Raw genomic sequence first — 21,211 nt, 5'->3', positions numbered from 1 at the left:
AGTGTACAAAATTCATGCATGGGTAGGGTCCCTAGGCCTGGCCAATGATCAGGGCTGATTGGGGTCTTCTGGCTGCTGGTAGGGGCCTTCCTTCCAGCTGCTGGCTGGGGCCTCCCTTCATTCCACGCTGCCTCCTGGTGGTCAGTGTAGGTCATAGCAAGTGATCAGTCTCCCAGTCAAGCTCCCACAGGGACAATTTGCATATTAGGCTTTTATATATAGACTAGTGACCTGTCGTGCAAAATCGCGCAAGACCTGGGACCCCTCATCCCCCCCTCCCCCACGCCATGGGACCTCCCCGAGCCCTGGAGCCCTGCTCTGCATGACCAGCATGCTGCGGGATGGCCCCGAGTCTTGGAGTACTGCCCTGATGCCCTGCCTCTGGCCATGCTGAGTGGCCACTGGGCCCCGCCCCCACAACATGCACACAGGGCTGCGGAAACCCTGGCAGAAGCCGTGTGAAGCGGATGCCAGGACCTCCGTGCCCCACTGCCCTGCCCCTGCTGTGTGTGCCGCCATCTTGTGATGGCATTACGGTGTTAGGGTCAATTTGCATATTACCTCTTTATTATATAGGGTGTGTTGTAAGAAGGTGGTCTACTTTCTTTTCTTTTTTTTATTTGCATGCATCTGCCCAATTTTCCCAAAACAAGTTATTGAATAGACTATATTCCATAGTATGTTCTTGCCTCCTTTGTCAATATTAATTGACCATAAAGGGGAAGGTTTATTTCTGGGCTCTCTATTCTGTTCCGTTTATCTATATGTCTGTTTGTATGCCAGTGCCATGCTGTTTTGATTACTACGACCTTGTAATATAGTCTGATATTAGGTAGTGTGATTCCTCCAACATTGTTCCTCTTTATTAAGATTCCTGTGGCTATTTGGGTGTCTTTATTTTTTGGTTCCATATAAATTTTTAGAATATTTGTTCTAGTTTTGTGACACAAACTATTGATATCTTGATAAGAATTGCATTGAGTCTATAGATTGTTTTGGATAGCACGGGCATTTTAATGATGTTAATTCTTCATATCCATGAACACGGTATATTCTTCCACTTATTTGTATCTTCTTCAATTTCTTTAGTGTCATAATTTTTCAAGTATAGTCTTTTATATCCTTGATTAAATTTATTCCTAGGTATTTTATTTTATATGCAATTGTAAATGGGATTATTTGCTTAGTTTCTGATAGTTCGTTATTGGTGTATAAAAATGTAACTGATTTCTGGATATTTATTTTGTATCCTGTTACTAGCAGATTTCCTGTGCAAGGAAGGCACCACCAGTCAAGTTCATGGGAAAGTGGGGAGAAGGGCCTCCACACCAAAGGTACACAATAGTCACTGACACCCCTGCATCTTCTGGGACCTCTATAGCCTGGCCCAGGCAGCTTCTCCTCAGCAAGGTGTGAGCTCCACAGGGTGGGGTGACTGGGAGTCCAGAGGCTGTGGCTATTGCATTCCCCCAGGCCGATGCCATATGGAGGGAAGTGATCCACCCAAGAAAGATGGCATCTGTGATGTGGGAGAGGGACTCAACACAGGGATTCTGGTGGCTGTCGCTTCAGCTCTCTGTCCAGAGCTGCAAACCCCAGTCTTTCTTCACACAATTCTAGTCCACTCTGCCCTCCATCTGCTGGAGCTCAGGGTCAGTGAGTGTGAACAAGATTTTGTGTGTTGGCCCTTTAAGAGGGCACCTGTGTCTCCAAAAGATTCCTGTCTTTTTCTGATGGACAGAAGCTCTACTGCTTTTCACAGCCAGGTGTTATTTGGGTGCCTTTTCCCGGTTCTGGTGCTCTGGGATGGGCAGCCTGGATTGGAGTTGAGACCCCATGCTCCTCAGGGGGAGCATTTGCAGCTGAGATATCCCTTCAGAATCCCAGCAGCCTACGGTGGGAGTGGGGCCAGCCCTTTTCTCATCTCTGCCATTTTACCATTCTCAATGTGGCTTCTTCTGTAAGTCCTTGGCTAAAAGACTCTGTTCATCTAGTCTTCAGTTGGTTATTCAGGTTGTTTGTTCTACATTTTAGTTGCAATTCCATTTTGTTACTAGGAGGAGGTGAGTGTAACACCCACCTATTCCACCACCATCTTCTTGATCCAGGACCTGCTCTGATTTAGAAGCCAGTCACCCAGTTAGGTAAACGGGTCAGAGAAAAAAATGTCAAATGCTACTCTCTGCTGACTTGCCTGAAATTTTTCATACTGTCACAGTCAAGGGGCGTTTTGCTTTAAAATCATATATAGGTAATTATTTATTGCATGCACCTGAATTGAATATTCTCTGGTGAATGTATCACATTATGTTGATATTAGATACAAACTTTGTTGGTGTTTGCCCTAAAAATCTTTGGTGAATGTTCACATGTGTCACTAAATGTTTTTCTTTCAATTTTTCAATTTCACTTCATTGGTGAAGAGTAATTTATGAGCTTAAACCTCACTGAGTGGCGAATAATTTACATATATATTGAATGCCTTCCCCCCCAACGCACACACCTCTTTTAATGGCTTTCTCCCAAAGTCTATCTAATATTTGAACTTGTCCTTGGTAGTCATTTAAAATATGCTGAAAATTCTCAGGCACTGAAGACCTGGGTCCAGATTTCTTCCCAGTTCTCTCTCTTTTTTAAAGAACACCCTCTCCCTCACCCAACTCAAGCATCAGCTGTGAGTCCCTCTTCCCATGATTATACCACATAAACCCAACCCTCCTTAATTAGAAAAGAGGTGGACAGCCCTAACTGGTTTGGCTCAGTGGATAGAGTGTCAGGCTGCGGACTGAAAGGTCCCAGATTCGATTCCGGTCAAGGGCATGTACCTTGGTTGCAGGCACATCCCCAGTAGGGGGTGTGCAGGAGGCAGCTGATCGATGTTTCTCTCTCATCAATGTCTCTAACTCTCTATCTCTCTCCCTTCCTCTCTGTAAAAAAAAATCAATAAAATATATTTTAAAAAAGAACTTAAAAAAAGAAAAGAGGTGGACACCTGATCCATAAACCAGGACAATCTGATTATTTTTCTCTTGAGATTTTAACTGAGAGACATAGGTTATGGGTCAGGTGGTGGTGGTCCCTGGAGCTGCAAGGTCCTGTCAAATGAGAGACCATGACAACCACTGATGGCCACGATGTGAGAGCACACAGAGACGGCCAGTCCGCACAGAGGGGTGGACAAGGCAGGGGAAACAGAAAACCGTAGACAAGATAACATGCAGCCCCAGAGAAAAGCTGCGTTGTTCCTGAAGACTTTTCAGTTCCAAGGTTAATTTCCCATGGGGCTTCACTGTCCTTCCTCTCTTAAATTTGATAAGGCGCTGCTGTATAATAAATCCTCTTGTACTGGAAGTATCCAGAGCGGGTTTCTGTTTCTTGCAACCAAATGAGCCATAAGACAGTGAAACCATATTTTTTTTTTTAGAAATTCTATCTGTTCAATTCCATTCAAAGCAAGAGAGTATTTGATAATGTCATCTTTAAAATACTTCCACCCAAGATTTGTGGATTCATTCTTCTGAGACTACCGACATTTAAAACTGGATGTTAATTACAGTATTAGATTAGATATATATGGCCTTAGAGAAAGTCAAACCATCATATTTTGTAATTCAATTCCTTTGTAGAGAGTGAGCAGCAAAATTTATGACTCATTTAACATTCACCCTATACTTTTCAATGTGAAGATGCTTCGTTTTCTTGATGAAGAAGAATAGTAGCACTTGAACGGCTTTCCCTTCTTCCTGGCATCTGTTAACATTTACCATCTTCCCCAAGCAGTAGGCCTGTTCTTCTCATGGTGATTTTTCTCCTTCTAAACATTGCTAAACAAGCTCCACTGGCTTTTCGCATTTTTGTTAAGCCTCAACTAATTTGGGACTCAGCAAAGGACAATTCTGCCATAAAGCCAATTCCTTTACCTTTTAACCTAAGGGGTAAGGTAAGAGTGAAATGAATTTGAGAGGATACAAAAATAGGGAAATGAAAAATATCTGGTAAAAACAAAGTGCAGTGAAGGCGTGGGGAGGGTGCTGAAGCAGGGTGGAGGGGATCCATGGATGAAAAGGGACGACATCTGTAACACACTGTCAACAATAATGATAAACTTAAAAATATAAAATATCTTAGAAAAACAGACACAAGATGGGGTAAGTAGATGAGTTAAGAACTCACCTTGTGGGGAAAATAAGTGACTGCAAATGTCCGTAGAACCAAATGGAATAGCTTAAAATTTCCTCTGTGATCATTTGCCTTTTGTCAGCATCTCTATAGATAAGGTCTTTCACAGCCAAGGTGTGTGCTGACTTACCAGTCACAATTAGGATGCTTCCAAGCTTGACCTAGTGGACGCAGACCACTCTCTCTCCCTTGACCTCTCTGATTACTGAACAATAGTAGAGCAAGATCAGTACATCTGATGGTGACAAACAGGCTGTGAAGCCAAACTGCCTAGTTTTGGTTTCCAGCTCCACCACGTAATAACGCATGACCTTGCAAGTTACTTCAACTGTCTGTGCCTCAGTGTTCTAGTATGTAAAATAGGATAATACTAGTATCTGCCTCATGAGAAGGATGTGAAAGTAATGAGTTCTGATGCATTATATGTGCTCCATCAAGTCAGCTGTGACTGTTAGGGTTGCGCTGTTAGTGTTGTTTGAGCAAGTCACCAGGCACAGGGCTTGGCAGTCTGAGGGTTAGTAGAAAGTTGAGTCATAATCTTCCCACAGAAAGTTTACCATTTCCACCGGATGACAGGGGGTTAGAAGCAAGGGCCATGAAGTTAGGCTGGTACTTCCTACCAGCCGCGTGACCTTAGCCAAATGATTTACCTTCTCTAAGCCTTTGGTTTGCTTATCTAAAGGTGGGGATAGTAATGGCCTACCACATCAAGGTGCTCAACCTTAGTTATATATACAGTGCATAGCGGGATTCAGAACCAAAGGAATATGTATTGTCATTAATTAAATGCTCTAAGAATTTTAAAGATGAGGAATGCGGCCTCAATTTCCCCAAAGTAACTGACAATAGTAGACAGAAACACAGAGTAAAGCAAACCCCGGTCCAGTTGCCCATGTTCTACACATCATCCTGGGCAAGAAAGGAGAAGAACCAACACATTTTTGTCTTCTTTTCGTTTGCTTGCTTTAAGCTTTTGTCTTTGGTGCTACCGGTATTGTCTAGGTGTGGTTTTCTTTGTAGTCTTCTTGCTTGGGGCTCATGATGCTTTTTAAATTGGTAGCTTCAGATTTTTCAAAACTTTTGGAAAATTTTCAGCCATTCTCTCTTTATAGCTTTATTCTGTCTCATTTTCTCAGTCATGATCTATCTCTTCTACACTTACATACATATTAGATCAGTGGTTCTCAACCTTCTGGCCCTTTAAATACAGTTCCTCATGTTGTGACCCAACGATAAAATTATTTTCGTTGCTACTTCATAACTGTAATGTTGCTACTGTTATGAATTGTAATGTAAATATCTGATATGCAGGATGGCCTTAGGCGACCCCTGTGAAAGGGTCGTTCGGCCTCCAAAGGGGTCGCGACCCACAGGTTGAGAACCGCTGTGTTAGATGTTTTCACCTGTCCCATGTGTGTCTTACACTCTTTTGTGTATTTTTCACGTATTTTGCCTCTGCATGATTCAACCTAGATATATTATTCTGACTTATCTGATTCTTTTCAACTGTATGTAATCTATTATTAAACCCAATCACTGGATTCTCAACATCAATTATGTTTTCAATTCTAGAAATTCCTTTTTGTTTTAATTACCTATTCTCTGCCAAAATTCTCAATCTTGCCTTTTACTTTTTTAAATGTACTTATCATAATTTTTAAAAATGTTGTTGAATAACTTCAATGCCTATGAGCCTGCCTCCATTGTTCTCTGTTTTTCTTTCAGTTTCATCTTCTTAGGTGCTCGATGCGTCTTAATTGATCGCCAGACTTTGATATAAAACATTCAGAGATAATTTGTGGCCACGGGCGATGTTATTTTCCTCCAGAGAGTGTTTGTTTTGCCTCTGGCAAGCAGCTGGACTGGAGCAGGAGCAGACACAGATCCCCTACCATCAGGCCCTGGCGTTTGTGAGGCTGGTTTGCATCCAGCAGACTCTTCCTCCTGGGGTTTACTCCTTCAGAACTCCAGCTGAACACCTGGGGAGTCTACCGAGTCCCACCCTCCTTGGCACACTCTGGATTTTAAGTTTTCCTCCCTCACCTCACGCATCTGTTGAAAGCTGTGCTGAGGAACCACCTCTGTCTCCTCTGTTAGATTGGCAGTTGCCTGAAGAAGAAAAGCAGGACAACCTCAGGCTCACTTCTTTTGCTTCCCTGTGTGTCCCCATCTGGAGCCCAGGAGCCCAGTTCCTTACCAGCTAGATAGCTTTTCTGGTTCTCCAAGAGAGGGTTTGCTCAAAATATCCTCACCCATCATTGCCAGAAGCGGAACTCTCGCCCATGTTTCTGTTGTACATCTGAGGACCTTACTTTTCAGATTTTAAGCAGCATGCAGAATTCTATACAAATAAGTGAGAAGCTGTAAAGCAAACTTTTAGTGGGAAAACGGGTTTTAAAGACATGAGCTGGTCAATGGAAAAGGTTTGAAACATCCCTAAGGGGATCCAATCTTTAGTACAGGTGGTAAGGCCAACATATTCTTTCATGTCATAAACCATATTATCAATACTTTGAGGAATCTTTTTAAAAAAATATTTTTATTGATTTTTTTACAGAGAGGAAGGGAGAGGGATAGAGAGTTAAAAACATTGATGAGAGAGAAACATCGATCAGCTGCCTCCTGCACATCCCCTACTGGGAATGTGCCCGCAACCAAGGTGCATGTTCTTGACCGGGATCGAACCTGGAACCCTTCAGTCCACAGGCCGACACTCTATCCCTGAGCCAAACCAGTTAGGGCCATGGTCGGCAAACTCATTAGTCAACAGAGCCAAATATCAACAGTACAACGATTGAAATTTCTTTTGAGAGCCAAATTTTTAAAACTTAAACTATATAGGTAGGTACATTGTTATTTACTTAATTAGAGTACTCCTAAGGCAGTGATGGTGAACCTATGACACCCGTGTCAGAGGTGACACCCGAACTCATTTTTTTGGTTGATTTTTCTTTGTTAAATGGCATTTAAATATATAAAATAAATATCAAAAATATAAGTCTTTGTTTTACTATGGTTGCAAATATCAAAAAATTTCTGTATGTGACACGGACCAGAGTTAAGTTAGGGTTTTTCAAAATGCTGACACGCCGAGCTCAAAAGGTTTGCCATCACTGTCCTAAGGCTTAGGAAGAGCCACACTCAAGGGGCCAAAGAGCTGCATGTGGCTCGCGAGCCGCAGTTTGCTGACCACTGGGTTAGGGCATTTGAGGAATCTCTTGAGTGACCCTTCAGTTTCCTGGATGTTACTACAGTCCTTGGGAGCTTTTATTTCTGAACTTTTAGGTTTTCATCTCCTTTTTCCTAGCCCATCTTAGGATTACTTTTAATGAATGAAAAAAATTAATCCATTACCCTTAAAAAGGCCACTGCAAGGTTTGAAGGTGATGATAATCTGTTTTATGTTTTTTTAAGAAACCAAAACCAAATTAAATGACTACAAGGGATAAAGCCGCTTCAATCACAGCTGGAAAGGTTGGCTAGGGCTTACCTGTCATATGGTACAAAACACCTAGCGTTATGCAATAGGTACCCATAGAATTACTTATTGAAAAAAGAAATCTCTCTTCTAGACGCTCAAGAAATTTGAGCCTATTGCACCCAGGACTGACTGGAGCGAGGAGACGGCTCCTCCCCGCTTTGGCAGGGAGCACTTGGCCCTGCTCCTAGGAACTAAACCTCGGTATCCAATCCAGCCAGGGGTTTCTTTTGACTTGGCCTGTGTCACTGTCATCTTTATGTCACTAAAAACCATAAACTCTTTATGTCTCTAGTCCAGGTGAATCCCTCCCTCTCTAGAAGCTTTAATTGGCTGTTCTCTTGGCAGAAATCATACCTGTTGTTGAAAGACAGGAGCCTCTGCTTCCAGCCTCTATCACAGTAAGAGACAGGAAATCCCTCCGGCCAAAAAAAAAAAATTGTTCGTAGGAATGCAGCAATGGTCCCGCATTCTTTCCTATCTCAGATGTTGGAGAAAGAGATTGAGGTACAGACACTCCATAGCTTTATATTGAGATAGGCCAGAGCATGGGCTGCTATCTGGATCATAAATGTTATACCTTCTCTTAAGTTAGACTTATTTTTCCTAACTATTGCCATTAATTGAATGTTTTCTTCATTCCAGGCACTGTAATGATGACATTATATTTTAACTCACTATATTTTCACAGCGACTCTTCAAGACCCATGTTGGTTTTATATCGTTTTGTGAGATGATCAGTCAGATGTGGCCATAAGAGGAGACAGAGGACAGGCTCAGGAAGACACAGTTTATTTCACTCACACGTCCTAGAGACAGGGGCACACATCACACAGGGCCACGGGGAGGACAACAGGCTGGGCAGAGGCAGAAGACAGATGGGGTGGGGTCAGGGACACTCCGTTTCCATGGGAAAGGCAGGGCAGGGCAGGGTAAATAGTTTAGGATTGGCTATTTGAATCATTTTTTGGTGTTCCCTAGTTGTCTGGTACCTGGCCCTGGGATGAGGAAGGCAGAGGAATATTGTCTCTGAGATGCACAGGCCTGAGAGAAGAGGTATGGCCCTGGATTGGTTAATTTGCATATCAAAGTCTTGCCAAAGGCTGGGTCCTTTGTACTTTCAGGGTTGTGGTTCCCACTGATGGGTTGGCAGCACCAGGGTAGGGAGTCATTAGTCAGTGTAGGTGGTCCTGAGGTCAGCCTTGACCGGGAAGGAGAGAGACATAGATATACTGATGTGAGAGAAAAACATTGATTGGCTGCCTTCCCCCACTACATGCCCCAACCAGGATCAAACCAGCAACGTAAGAATGTGTCCTGACCAGAATCTACAACCTTTCAGTGTATGGGATGATGCTCCAATTAACTGAGCCACACAGGCCAGGGCTGGGTTTGCTGCTTTTCTGGCCCCCTTTTTGCATTCCCCTATAAGGGGGTCTACGACATGGCAGGGGAGGAAGACCAAGGGAGGGTCTGAACAAACCACATGACCAGCAAAATGCTTGGGGAGGAAAGGTCACCTTGGGGGTGAGGTCCGGGTTTTCCCAGTTTTGCCCATTGCTAGGCACCCAGGGCTTTCCACCCTGGTGACCTATCATCCTTGCTCTGATCTTGTCTGTCTAAATGCCTACAACAGAATGACCAGGACAAAGATGAAATATGTATTTGTTATTGTATCACAACCAGAGGCCCAGTGTGTGAAATTGTGCGAAACCCAGACCCACTGCGCCAGTGGGAGCCCAGACCCGTCATGTGCAAGTAGCTCGCTGCCATGAGCTGCCTCACCTTGAGCCCCTTCCTGCTGCCGCTCATGGGCCGGCGGGAGGGACTGAAAGGAGCTCCATACACCTCCTGCTGTCTGGTCCTTTGGTCGTTCCAGCCTTACGGCATTATAGCCACTGGCCTTTTATAATATAGACTAGAGGCCCGGTGCACAAAAATTTGTGCACTTGGCGGGGAAGGGGGGTCCCTCAGCCCGGCCTGTGCCCTCTCGAAGTCTGGGACCCCTTGGGAGATAACGCCCTGCTGGCTTAGGCCTGCTCCCGGGTGGCAGAGGGCAGGCCCAATCCCTAGGTGCAGCCCCTGGTCAGGCTCAGAGCAGGGCCGATTTGGGAGTTGGGGCGCGGCCCCCTTTCATGCACAGAGCAGGGTGGATCGGGAGGTTGCGATGCCACCCTCAGTCATGCTCAGGGTAGGGCCGATTGGGGGGTTGGGGCACCGCCCCCTGTCACACTCAAGGCAGGGTCGATGGGGAGGTTGCAGCGCCACCGCCTGTCATGCACAGAGCAGGGCCAATCAGGGGGTTGAGGAGCTCCCCCCTGTCACACACAGAGCAGGGCAGATCAGGGGGTTGGGGCGCTGCCACTGTCACACTAGGGCAGGGCCGATGGGGAGGTTATGGCTCTACCCCATCACACACAGAGCAGGGCCCGTGGCGGGGGGGGGGTTGGGGCACCACCCTCTATCCCCCACAGAGCAGGGCCAATCAGGGGGTTGGGGCGCTGCTACTGTCACACTCAGGGCAGGGCCGATGGGGAGGTTATGGCTCTACCCCATCATACACAGAGCAGGGCCCGTGGGGGGAGGGTGGTTGGCGCGCCGCACCCTGTCACACACAGAGCAGGGCAGATCAGGGGGTTGGGGCGCTGCACCCTATCACACACAGAGCCACAGGGCGATCAGGGGGTTGGGGCGCCTTCCCCTGTCATGAACAGAGCAGGGCGGATAGGGAGGTTGTGGCCCCACCCCCTGTCACACACAGAGCCACAGAGTGATCAGGGAGTTTGGGCGCTGCCCCCTGTCACGCTGATCCCGGTGCTGGGAGGCATATTACCCTTTTACTATATAGGATGGAGGCCTGGTGCATGGGTGGGGGCTGGCTGGTTTGCCCTGAAGGGTGTCCTGGATCAGGGTGGGGGTCCCCACTGGGGTGCCTGGCCAGTCTGGGTGAGGGGCCGAGGGCTGTTTTCAGGCTGGTGGGTGACTGAAGCTCCCAACCGCTCCTTTTTTTCTTTCTTTTTTTTTTTTATTCTGGGCCAGCTTTAGCTCTGGCTCCAGCTCTTAGGCCTCCGCTGCTGAAAGCAGGTTTCTGGCCTTTGTTTACCTTCTGTTTTTGAAACAATGTTGCGATCCTGCTGGCTGAAGCCTGGCGAACTAAAGCAGGTTTCTGGGGTTTTGTTTAGCTTCTATATTTGTAACATAGTTGCTTAGAGTTGCAGCTCAGAGGCCGGCAGCGGCAGGCGGGGAACGTTGGAATCCTCCATCACTGAAGCAGGCAAGCTTCATGTTCGCTTCCAGCTGCCTGGCTGCTGGCCGCCATCTTGGCTGGCAGTTAATTTGCATATCGCCCTGATTAGCCAATGGGAAGGGTAGCGGTCATATGCTAATTACCATGTTTCTCTTTTATTAGATAGGATGCCTCAGATGATGAAACAAAGAGAAATTCAGGGCCAGTGAAAGCAGGAAGAGAACACACAGGCTAACCCACCACCCTCAGAGTTAAAGTAACTCTTATGTAATATATTTATTACATATTTATGTATAATATGTGTAATGTATATAAATTGTTGTCTTTAATTTTAAATAAACCCAACTGACAAACAAAATTCAAATTATTGGGAAAAATAATGGCAAATACATATATTTTAAAAATATACATTTTATTAGACTTTATATTTTAGAGAAATTTTAGGTTCACAGCAAAATTGAGTTGAAGGGACAGAGGTTTCCTATATACTCCCTGTCCCCACTCATGCAGAGCCTGCCCCATTATCAGCGGTACATTTTGTACAACCAATGAACCAACATTGACACATCATAATCACCTGAAGTCCATGGTTTACATTAGAGTTCACTCTTGGTGTTGTGCATTCTAAGTGTTCTGACAAATGTATAATAGCATGTAGCCATCATTACAGTATGATACAAAATAGTTCCACTGTCCTAACAATCCTCTGTTCTCTGCCCATTCATCCCTCTCTCATTAACCCCTGGTAACTACTCACCTTTTTTACTGTTTCCATAGTTGTCTGGTAGCCAACTTTTTTCTCTTCTCTTTTGTTTTTAATATATATTTTTATTGATTTCGAAGAGGGAGAGGGAAAAAGATAGAAATATCAATAATGAGAGAGAATCATTGATCGGCTGCACACCCCCTACCAGGGATAGAGCCTGAAACCCAGGCATGTGCCCTGACTGGGAATTGCACCATGACCTCCTGGTTCATAGGTCAAGGCTCAACCACTGAGCCACACCGACCAGGTTTGGCAGCCATTTTTTAAAAAGAAACTTAATGAAGTAAGTTTTCATTAAAAAAATATACAATGGACATAGACAACAGGCTGGTGAAGGCCAAGAGTGGGGTGGAAACTGGGTGAAGGGGGGCAATGAGGGAAAAAAGGAGGGATATCTGTTATACTTTCAACAATAAAGATAAAAAAAAATAGAAGACTGTTTTTCAGAAGAGACAATTTCTTGCCTTAAATTGTGTTAGAAACTACTTACTTTATGAGATCAAGACAGATACATCAGCCCTGGACGGCTTGCTCAGTGGTTAGAGCTTTGGCCCTTCGATTGAAGGGTTCGATTCCTGGTCAATGGCTTAAACTCTGGTTGGGTGCATGTGGGAGGTAACCAGTGGATGTGTCTCTCTTACGTTGATTCTCTCTCTCTCTCCACTCTTCCTCCCTCACTTCTACTCTCTCTAAAGATCAATGGAAAAAATATCCTCCTCTGGTGAGGATTAAAAAAAAAAAAGATCGCTGTATCAGATAACATAACAGTCTTCCCAAAAGTGCAGGAGCAGATCTTAAATTGAACTTTATCTTGTAACAAACTCTTCCCGGTTCTAAGTTGAGTTCCAAGAGACTAACTTGATCCAAGGTTTATATTTGGGAAATCCAGAGGAGCTGATGGATATCACAACCCGTGTCTAGAACTGGCTTCCAAAAATATAATTTATTTTTAACACGGATTTTTATAAGCACTAAAGTTTTGCCTAAAGAACTGGTCTTCCGTGTTGTTTGAGAGCACATCCATGTTTTAGAATACAGAAGAGTAGGTTGATATTTTATTATGAAAGGTGAAAACTTAGCTAGCACTTCCCTCATCTGGCAGTGGGATACAAGAGTATTTTAGGCAACTTTGAATTTGCTCAAATACTTTAATGAAAGCACAAACTGAGATTAGTGATCCAAACACAGCATGTCAGAGCTGGTTTAGGCAGGGAAAATGTTAATGCAAGTGTTGTAGTTGCCACCCGCAACACTGAAAAACCTCGATGGAGAAGCATCTCATTCCCAGCAGTAAAACTTTGCCTTGAGGATGGAGTCAATTCCTGCTGAGCACTCACTACATGTACCATGGGCCAGACTAGGGACTTCATACATTTATCTAATTTAAGTGGGTGAGCTATGTGTTAAGGATTCCCAATGAAAAGATGGAGTTGCTGTTTGATGAAAATCATTGACTAAGTGAATTTTGGAGAATGATTTTCAAAGACAATGTTTTTTTTTAGTAATGTCAATTATATGAAACTTTCTCTCTGGTAGTAATGAAATACTAACTTCTCTGGCTTCTTGAGACCATGGCAAAGATAATACCAGGTATTCGATTACAAGTTGCCATTTTCCTCTTTGGCACATTGGAAAAATGCATTTTGCAAGTTCTCTTGCAGTTTAGTTGGAGCCTTGTAACTAGGCAGTGGAATGCCATAAATCCTAGGTCTAGTTGCCTTGCTCTCTCCTTTGTCCACGTGGCTATGTGAGTGCTCCAAGAAGACACACCAAAGGATGGAAGGAGCTCAAGTCCCCAAATAGCTAACTGGTAAAGGATCACAGGACAGCTATCCGACTGCATTAAAATTTTCACTAATTAAAGGAATTTGTATTGTGTTAAGCTAAAGGTATTGGGGGTGATACCACTCCTTGCATTGTAATACTAAAAATTTATTGTCAACCTAGAACAATCTTTCTATCTTTATGCATGAAAACTTCTTTAAACTTTGTATCAGAGCATTAAAATACAATATTAAAATGGTTGAAAGGTAGGAGATTAAAATATTACTCTATTTTATAACTCTTGAAACTGCTTTCTAGTTTGTTGGTCAGCCATTAGTGCCAATTTCAGTTCTTTAGGTGAAATTAAAATAGAACCAAAGTCCTATTAAATAAAGTCTTCCATTGTCTTTGGCAGAATTATTTAAAGATGAATGAGCAACACCAACAGCAATAGTTGTGCCTGAAGCTCATTGGTTGCTCATGTGTGCTATCTCATCTAATTGCATCAAGTGTTATTTCTGGAATATTATTTTAAAAAGTAGTGATATGGGCATTCTCATCTCATTCCTGACATTAGTAACAATTCTCCCAGTGATCATATTATACATTATTTTGGCTTTAAATTTGACATATACATCTTTTTATCTTATTAACAGTTTTTTTTTAAATCAGGAATCAATAGTACTGATTATAGACTCTGCAGCAACCTATGTTTAAGAAAACATTCAGAACACTCAAGCTCACAAGACTATAATGGCTGCACTTGGCACCTATTTACTCAGAAGAATATAGGACAGGGACCACAGTTTGCCGGCACAGGAGCATCAAGCGCTCCTCTTCAGTGGAACTTTTCACACAGCAGAACAGCTCAGGTGCAAGATGAGACACTCTACACAGGTGTGAGACTGCTCCAGTTTAACAACCTCACCTGTTCTGGACCAGCACCCTGTGGCACCACCATAGGCACCGTGGCCAAGGTCTCTGCAGGTAAGAGCCACCGAGCCCAGGCTGGTCCAATGCTATGGTCTGCCATCAGGTGTATTTGCTTCTCCCTGTCTACCTGCAGTTTACCAAGCAGGGGTCCATTTTTACTAGCAACACAGTTCACAAACCACCTTATCAGGTTGCCAGGGGAACAGAGACAGCTAGAAAGTTAACATAGGTCACGTTCTCACGTAGAAGGGGAAGGGGTGTTGTTAACCCTTTACCCACACAGAAGTTTTCTGTCAACTTGATTGTAGGACTCTTCTACTATGTCCCTACTCTGCACTTGCTGATCATTTATTTCGAACTTCTGCACTGATGTTCCTATGGGGGATGAGGTGTGCGTGTGTGTGTGTGTGTGTGTGTGTGTGTGTGTGTGTGTGTGTGTTGCACATATGAGAAGGCTTTTCCCACTAGGTTTAGATTGCAATGGCTTCTAAGGAATCATTGGTAAGCACTCCTATTTTTCATATTTTAGAAGAATTTAAATAGTTTTGAAATGATCTATTCTTTGGCGGGATGGTGTGCTCCAATTGTGGGATAACTATAGCTGCTGTGTATAGGCTGGGAAGCTAGTAACTCTCAAGCTATTTTGTAAAATCATCACCTATGATCACGTGGAAGGCACAACATATATCTAGATAAAGAGAATATTGTTGCAAAAAATGAAAATGTTGGCTGCTTCTTGTTGCTTTTAGGAAGCTATCTTAAGAAATAGATGAGCTCAGGCAAGAACTGGCTGCTTTGCAAGCAGAAACGAAAGAAAATGAGAATGTCCAGAAACTGCCCCCTCTCTCCTGGGGATTGAACATTAATTTAGATAAAGGGATCCAAGTCTTGTGGCAAGGATCAGAGAAAGGGAGTTGCCCTCCCAAACAACCCTGTTATCTCAGCTAGTCTCAAGGTGGCCTCCATTAAGATGAAAGAGTAAGGTATGGACACATGGTAGCAAAGAAATAAAGCAGGCTTCAAAACTAGCACCAGAAGACTTTGCATTTGGTTCTCTGCACAAAAAACTGACTGGAAGCAATTAGATCAAAAGCCTATCAGGGTTTTAAGGATATCTTGTAGCCGCAGAAACCTTGAGTCTGGCCTGAAAATGCCTTTCTCTATTAGCTCCTTAAAGCAACATTCAGGACTTTACATTTATACCAGCAGAAAAAGAACTGGCGATGATATGCAGCCCCCAAGGAAGGCATATGTTCCAACAGTCACTTCTGATGTGGCTCTGCAAGATTAATGGTCAAGGCGTAGAAGCAGGGGTGACCTGACTATCTGGCCACGGGCTTCCTCCACCGCCAGAGCAGAGAAACTCCATAATTCTCGCTCAGCTGGGAGTCAGAATCACTGTGAACAGCAGCTGTGTGTTCCTCATCCCTCTAGTAGCTGATAAGAGTTTTTAAAGCAGTAGTCCTATCCCTGGGCTACTGCATTGGGGACAGGGGAGGCGGGGCGGGGGCGGGGGGACTTGCTTAATGGTTAGCAAGACAGTAGCTAAGAAAACTTGATAGAGAAAACACATCTCTCACTCTCCTGGCCTGATACCTCCCCCACCCTCACTACATTCAGTCTCTGCTCAAGTGTCACTTCCCCAGGGGTGATCAAATCACCCCGTCTAAAATCATACCCCATCATTTTTTATCACCTTATCCTTCCTTAACCTTCTCTTTACACCTTGACCCCGTCGTCATCATACCTACCGTTCTGTCCCCCCACTGCCATGTCAACTCTTTCAGGGCACAGCCTTATCTTGCTCCCAGCTAAATCCCAGCACCTAGAAATGGCCAATGCATTGCAGGCTCTCAACAAATATTTGTGAGGGGGGAAAAAGACTAAATAATTAAGAGTTTCTAATCCCCAAGTGTTTGAAGTTGTGTTTGGTTTTATGTTGTTGCTTACCTGTATCATATTGTGACCAGTGATAGATAATTATTTGTGTGAGAGAAATCAAGATAACTACTTGCAAGGTGGCATTACCTGGCATGAAACCTAACCAAAAGGTTGTCCTACTGGAAAAGTACGAATATTGCTAAAAATTAATACATTTTTTAATTGATTTCAGGGAGGAAGAGAGGGAAGGAGAGAGAGAGAGAGAGAGAGAGAGAGAGAGAGAGAGAGAGAGAGAGAGAGATCAATGGTGAAAGAGAATCATTGATCATTGCCTCCTGCACAACCACCACTGGGGATGGAGCCCACAACCTGGGCATGTGCCCCAAATGGGAATGAACCGTGACTTCCTGGTTCATAGGTCAATGCTCAACCACTGAGCTACGCCAGCAGGGCAAAAAGCAAGTTGTTTTGATTTGGTTCTTGTTTGTTTTTAAGACAGATAGTGAAATGTCACTGCTTGGGAACTCCACCTCTTTTTTGGAATGATCACTGGTGGCCATAAGAGCAGCATATTAACCAGGTAGAACATGGAATTCCTTTAGGGTCTCCTCATTCCATGATTCAACAAAAATGGATATAATTAGCTACAGCTCACTCAAGGGAAAAGCTACAGTTCACCAGGCAGAATTCAATCCAACCTAATTCAACCTACGCGGTACCCCTCAAAAATGTATACAGACCTTGTTCTGATAGCTCAATGTTTCTTTCTTTTTAGATTTAACCCACTGGAAATAATAATTATTCAGAGTGTGCATACATTTTTTGGAATAACCTATATTTAATAGTTGCTGATTTTTAAGCCTTGTGTCAAGCACAAGGGATAGAGCGACAGCTACCCTTGCCCTCCTATTGGTTATATTAATGTCTCAGGAGAAACTAGACTAGTAGAGAAGCAATTACAACTGTGCATTAAGAGTTACTCCAGAAAATGCATAGGGTTGTAGAAGCTCATACCACAGGAAGCTCAACGAAGCAAAGAATCAAAGGCCTTCCCTGGTCAGTGTCAGCTAAGCTTGGACCCAAAGGATAAGTGGAGAGTGTCCAAATGAAGAAGGAAGATGGAGTGTTTTCTAGGCCCAAGAAAAGATAAGAACAAATAAAAGAGGCATGCAGATGGGGCACTGCCCTTTTGTTCCAGAGTAGTCCTGTTTTCACCCACCACTGTTTTTCTTCTTCTTCTATCTCCAGTTTTTAGCCAGTAGGTTAGCCTCTTCTCCCTAATCACCCATTCCTTTGCTGAGGCTTATTTGCAAATCCAATCCAGGAACCAGTAAACAAAGACAATGGCTAAGGAGTAGCCACTGGATCCTGGAACCGAGCCCACAGTACACTTACAAAAATTTGATTTTCTGCAAAAAAAAAAATATTTTGACTCCTACATTTTTGGACTGCATTAGAAAGATCTGAAATGGATGACACCAAGCTGTTTGCCTAAAATAATGTCCCAAGCCTGAATTGGCATGGATATTTCCTGAGATTAAAATAGAAACTTGTTTTGCTAACAGAAAACAACTTGGAAATCAAAGAGTCGTTTAAGTTGAAACCATTATTTTTCCTTTTCTCAAAGAAAATTCCCTGTTTTTATACACACTAAGAGGTCAGGATAGTGAGGTCACTCTGCCACAGAACTTTCCATTAAAAATTTGAAGTTGAGAAACCTCAAAGAGAAAATAAAGATGGGGAGAAAAGTTTGTAATGTAACAAACCCATTCAACAAATGTTTATGAACACTTACTATTCGCCAGGCACTGTTCTATGCACCCAACAAAGAAACTTGTCCTTGCAGAGTTGGCATTCTAGCAGAAAGGAAACCTACAAAAGGAAGAAATAAATTATGTAGGAAATTATGGGATTAGTGGTATGGGGGGTGGGGGGAAGCAAAGTAGAACAGGCAGGGGGCATGAGGAGGGGGCAGGCTGCAACTTTAAATAGGGTGGTCAAGGTTGGTCTCCTCAAAGAGGTGACATTTGAGCAAAGACAGGAATGAAGTGAGAATGTGAGCCATGCAGACATCTGTGTCCAGAGAGAACTAACAGTTGGTCAAGGGCCCTAAGGCAGGGGCATGCCTGGAATGTTCTAGAAAGGCAAGGATTAGGAGAAAAGAGATTGGGTCTGAGAGGTATGGGAGCTGGCAGATCACTGCCCTGGGAGTATTTCGGGGTAGGGACTGGACTCGTGTTAAACGTGCCGTTTAGGACAATCATTGCGTGTTTGCATTTGAGCAGTCCTTTAGCACAATGCATTTTACTCTGCCACAGCGGAACAGTGATTGATTAAAATGGTTTCTCAATGATCACTGCAGGACCAGGCACCACAAGACTGCCAAGTCGTAACCGCCTTCCTCTCTGGTGGGCACGTGGCCCCGGAGGGGCAGCCGTCGCTATCCTTCTAATGTGCTCAGTTGAGCTGGCAGAGGTAGAGAGTCTACACGTTTCTTCTTCAAAACCCGACTGGCGAGCCAAACCTTTCCTTCGGTTGGTTACAAAATAAAAAATATGCCTTTGCCAACTATGTGGGAGGAGCAGACCCCAGGAGTTTGCCTTTGCTAATCTGTCCAAGTCGTGCTGTGGTTTCACCAAATGCCGACGGAGGTGCTCCGCTCCAGCCCCATAAACCTCTCTGCTCCCTCACCTCTCAGCCGTCGGGGGAAAGCTACTGCTCTCCGCCGCGGCCGCCACCTGCTGGGGCGGGACACGCCGAGGGCGCAGCGCCGCCCGGGCCCCTTTCCGCCGGAGCGCCCTGCTTTCCCGGTCCAGGCCGGGCGCGCGGCGTGCCTCCCAGCCTGGCGCTCCCCTCGCTTGGCTGGCCCCCAAGAGACGCTGCCTTCCCGGGCGCCCCCGCCCGCCAGCTTCCCGCGGCGGGGCCCGGAGCCCTCACCCCGCGCCGCGGGCCGAAAGGGCGGCGAGTGGAGCGCACGCGCGCCCCCCGCCCCTCCCCGCAGGCGGCGCGGCTCCCCCTGCAGCGCCTCCCTCGCGGGGAGGGAGCCGGAGGGGCTCCGGGCGCCGCGCGGCAGACCTACTCGGGCAGCGCGCCGCGCCGCTCTCCTCCGAGGGTGGCAGCAGCTCCGCGGCGGCCGCAGCGCCTGGGGCGGCGAGGAGGCGAGCGCGCCTTCCCTCCGCACCCACCACCCCAGCCGGGTTCCCGCGCGCCGCCGCAGCCGACATGGATCTCTTCCTGGCGCTGGTGCTCGGCTCCGCTCTCTACCTGCCGGCGGCCGCCGAGTTCGACGGGAGGTGAGTTGGCCCCGGGGCGACCTCCCCGCCGCCTCCTTTCCCACGCGAATCCCCTCCGGCCCCGCGGTCCCCTCTCCCGGCGCGGGGGCGCGGTCACAGAGGCGTCTGTCTGTCCAGCAGCTGGGCCACCGCATCCCCTCGGCAGGAAGAGAACCGTCGAGCCGCTCTCTCCACCCGGAGGGCTCCAGCCGCGGCCACAGGCTCGGGGACCCGGGCTGGGGGTGAAGGGAGGCTCGAGCCCGACAGCTCGCTTCTGAGGGCGCGCGGGTCGGCCGCTGGGAGGAGGGGACGCGCGGGACATGCCTTGGTCGGGGGTCTCTGGCTCTTGCTTTAGAAGGCTCTGCAGTGGGGGAACTTCCCAGTGGCCGGGGCCAAATCCCGGCTTGGAGCTGTCAGGGCCGCTCACATCAAGGATGGCGGCAAGGGAGCCACTGGGTTTCCAGGGGGGACCTGTTTGCCTTCCCACTTGGTTTTCTAGGACTCGAAATAAGGACTGAGGTGGTGAGGGGAGTGGGGGGCGCTCCGCGCGCACACACAGCGCGGAAACCTGGGGCGAGCCTGACTCCGACGTGCTCTGACAGGTCCCAACAACCAGACTCCGTCTCCGCTGTCACTCAGCCCGTCCTCCCGCCGGGAGTGCGGCACCCTCTCCCCTGCCGCCGCGGGGTGCGCTCCGCGAGTGTGCGTGTGTGCGTGTGTGTGTGTGTGTGTGTGTGTGTGTGTGTGTGTCGGGAGGGCGTGCACGGTAACCCCACCTCCGTGCAGTTACACACCGGACTCGCCCGAGCGCAGATCGCTGCTGCTCGCGGAGAGAGAGAGAGAGAGAGAGAGAGAGAGAGAGAGAGAGAGAGAGAGAGAGAGAGAGAGAGAGAGCTTCACCCGGGCCGCATTGCTATCCAGCGGCTCTCGCTGGGCGACCCCCACCCGCCAATCAGCTCCCTGGGCTGCCCTGAAGACTGCCGCACCTGTTTTACTTGCCATCTTGGAACCAATCAATTCCACAATTGATTGGCTTTCTTGTACCTGGAGGGGAACGGAAGGGAACCAGTGGAGCGCAACCGCTTGTTTACCACCTGGTCGGTGGAAAGAGAAAGTTCGGGGTTATTTTGTATTATGGGCTTGGGAGTTTCGGGGGAAGGAGGGAGGAATAAAGGAAAAAGAAAAGGCTAATAAAAAAACGCGGGCAGGGGCCAGAGTATTTTACTGTTTTAAAATCAGTTCTTTGCCCGCGTTCGGGTATGTTGTGCGTTTCTTGCAGACACATTCGTAACAAGAAGGGCATCCCATGAGTAAGTTTAAGATGATAACGTAGTTTATAAAGATGTCTGAAACAGCCAGTGAAAATATTGATCCTCTTGGGGGCCGGGGGGGGGGGGGCATTTAAGTGTCCAAACAAGGAAACATTTCACCAAAGAAGGTGCCAAAGTGGAACCTGGGGGATAAATCAGTATCCTGAAATTGAATACTTTCTTTAGTCCTTACTTAGGCTGGAGAGGAAGATGACATGAGTTGTTGATGCTGGAAAGTTTCACACCACAGGAACAGTTGAGATGTTAGTTGCCCTCTCAGCTCCCTTGGTTTTATTTAGGCTCCTTTTTCTAGTACATTTTTTTCCCCTGGGAACTTTTTCTGCCAAAGAGTCCTATCTCGTAGAGTTGTGTTAGATTTTG

The 21,211-nt window shown here is 46.0% G+C and overlaps 1 protein-coding gene across 7 annotated transcripts in view; it reads left to right on the top strand.

Annotated features, from left to right (window-relative positions):
• The first annotated feature begins 19,273 nt into the window (after positions 1-19,273).
• The window catches only part of NPNT (nephronectin), a 91,644-nt gene continuing 89,706 nt past the window's right edge, over positions 19,274-21,211 (top strand). For 2 of the 7 annotated variants that reach the window (XM_036344066.1, XM_036344058.1), the window contains exon 1: positions 19,294-19,541. In XM_036344066.1, the coding sequence (XP_036199959.1) occupies positions 19,471-19,541 (71 nt within the window). In that variant the 5' untranslated portion in view covers positions 19,294-19,470. Of the gene's footprint in view, positions 19,542-21,211 lie in introns of all 7 variants that reach the window. The other 5 variants (XM_036344093.1, XM_036344074.1, XM_036344110.1 and 2 more) reach the window with 4 other exon arrangements.

This window comes from Myotis myotis, unplaced genomic scaffold (assembly GCF_014108235.1).
Source record: "Myotis myotis isolate mMyoMyo1 unplaced genomic scaffold, mMyoMyo1.p scaffold_m19_p_1, whole genome shotgun sequence".
Lineage (NCBI taxonomy): Eukaryota > Metazoa > Chordata > Mammalia > Chiroptera > Vespertilionidae > Myotis > Myotis myotis.
This window is presented reverse-complemented; position numbering and strand designations above follow the sequence as displayed.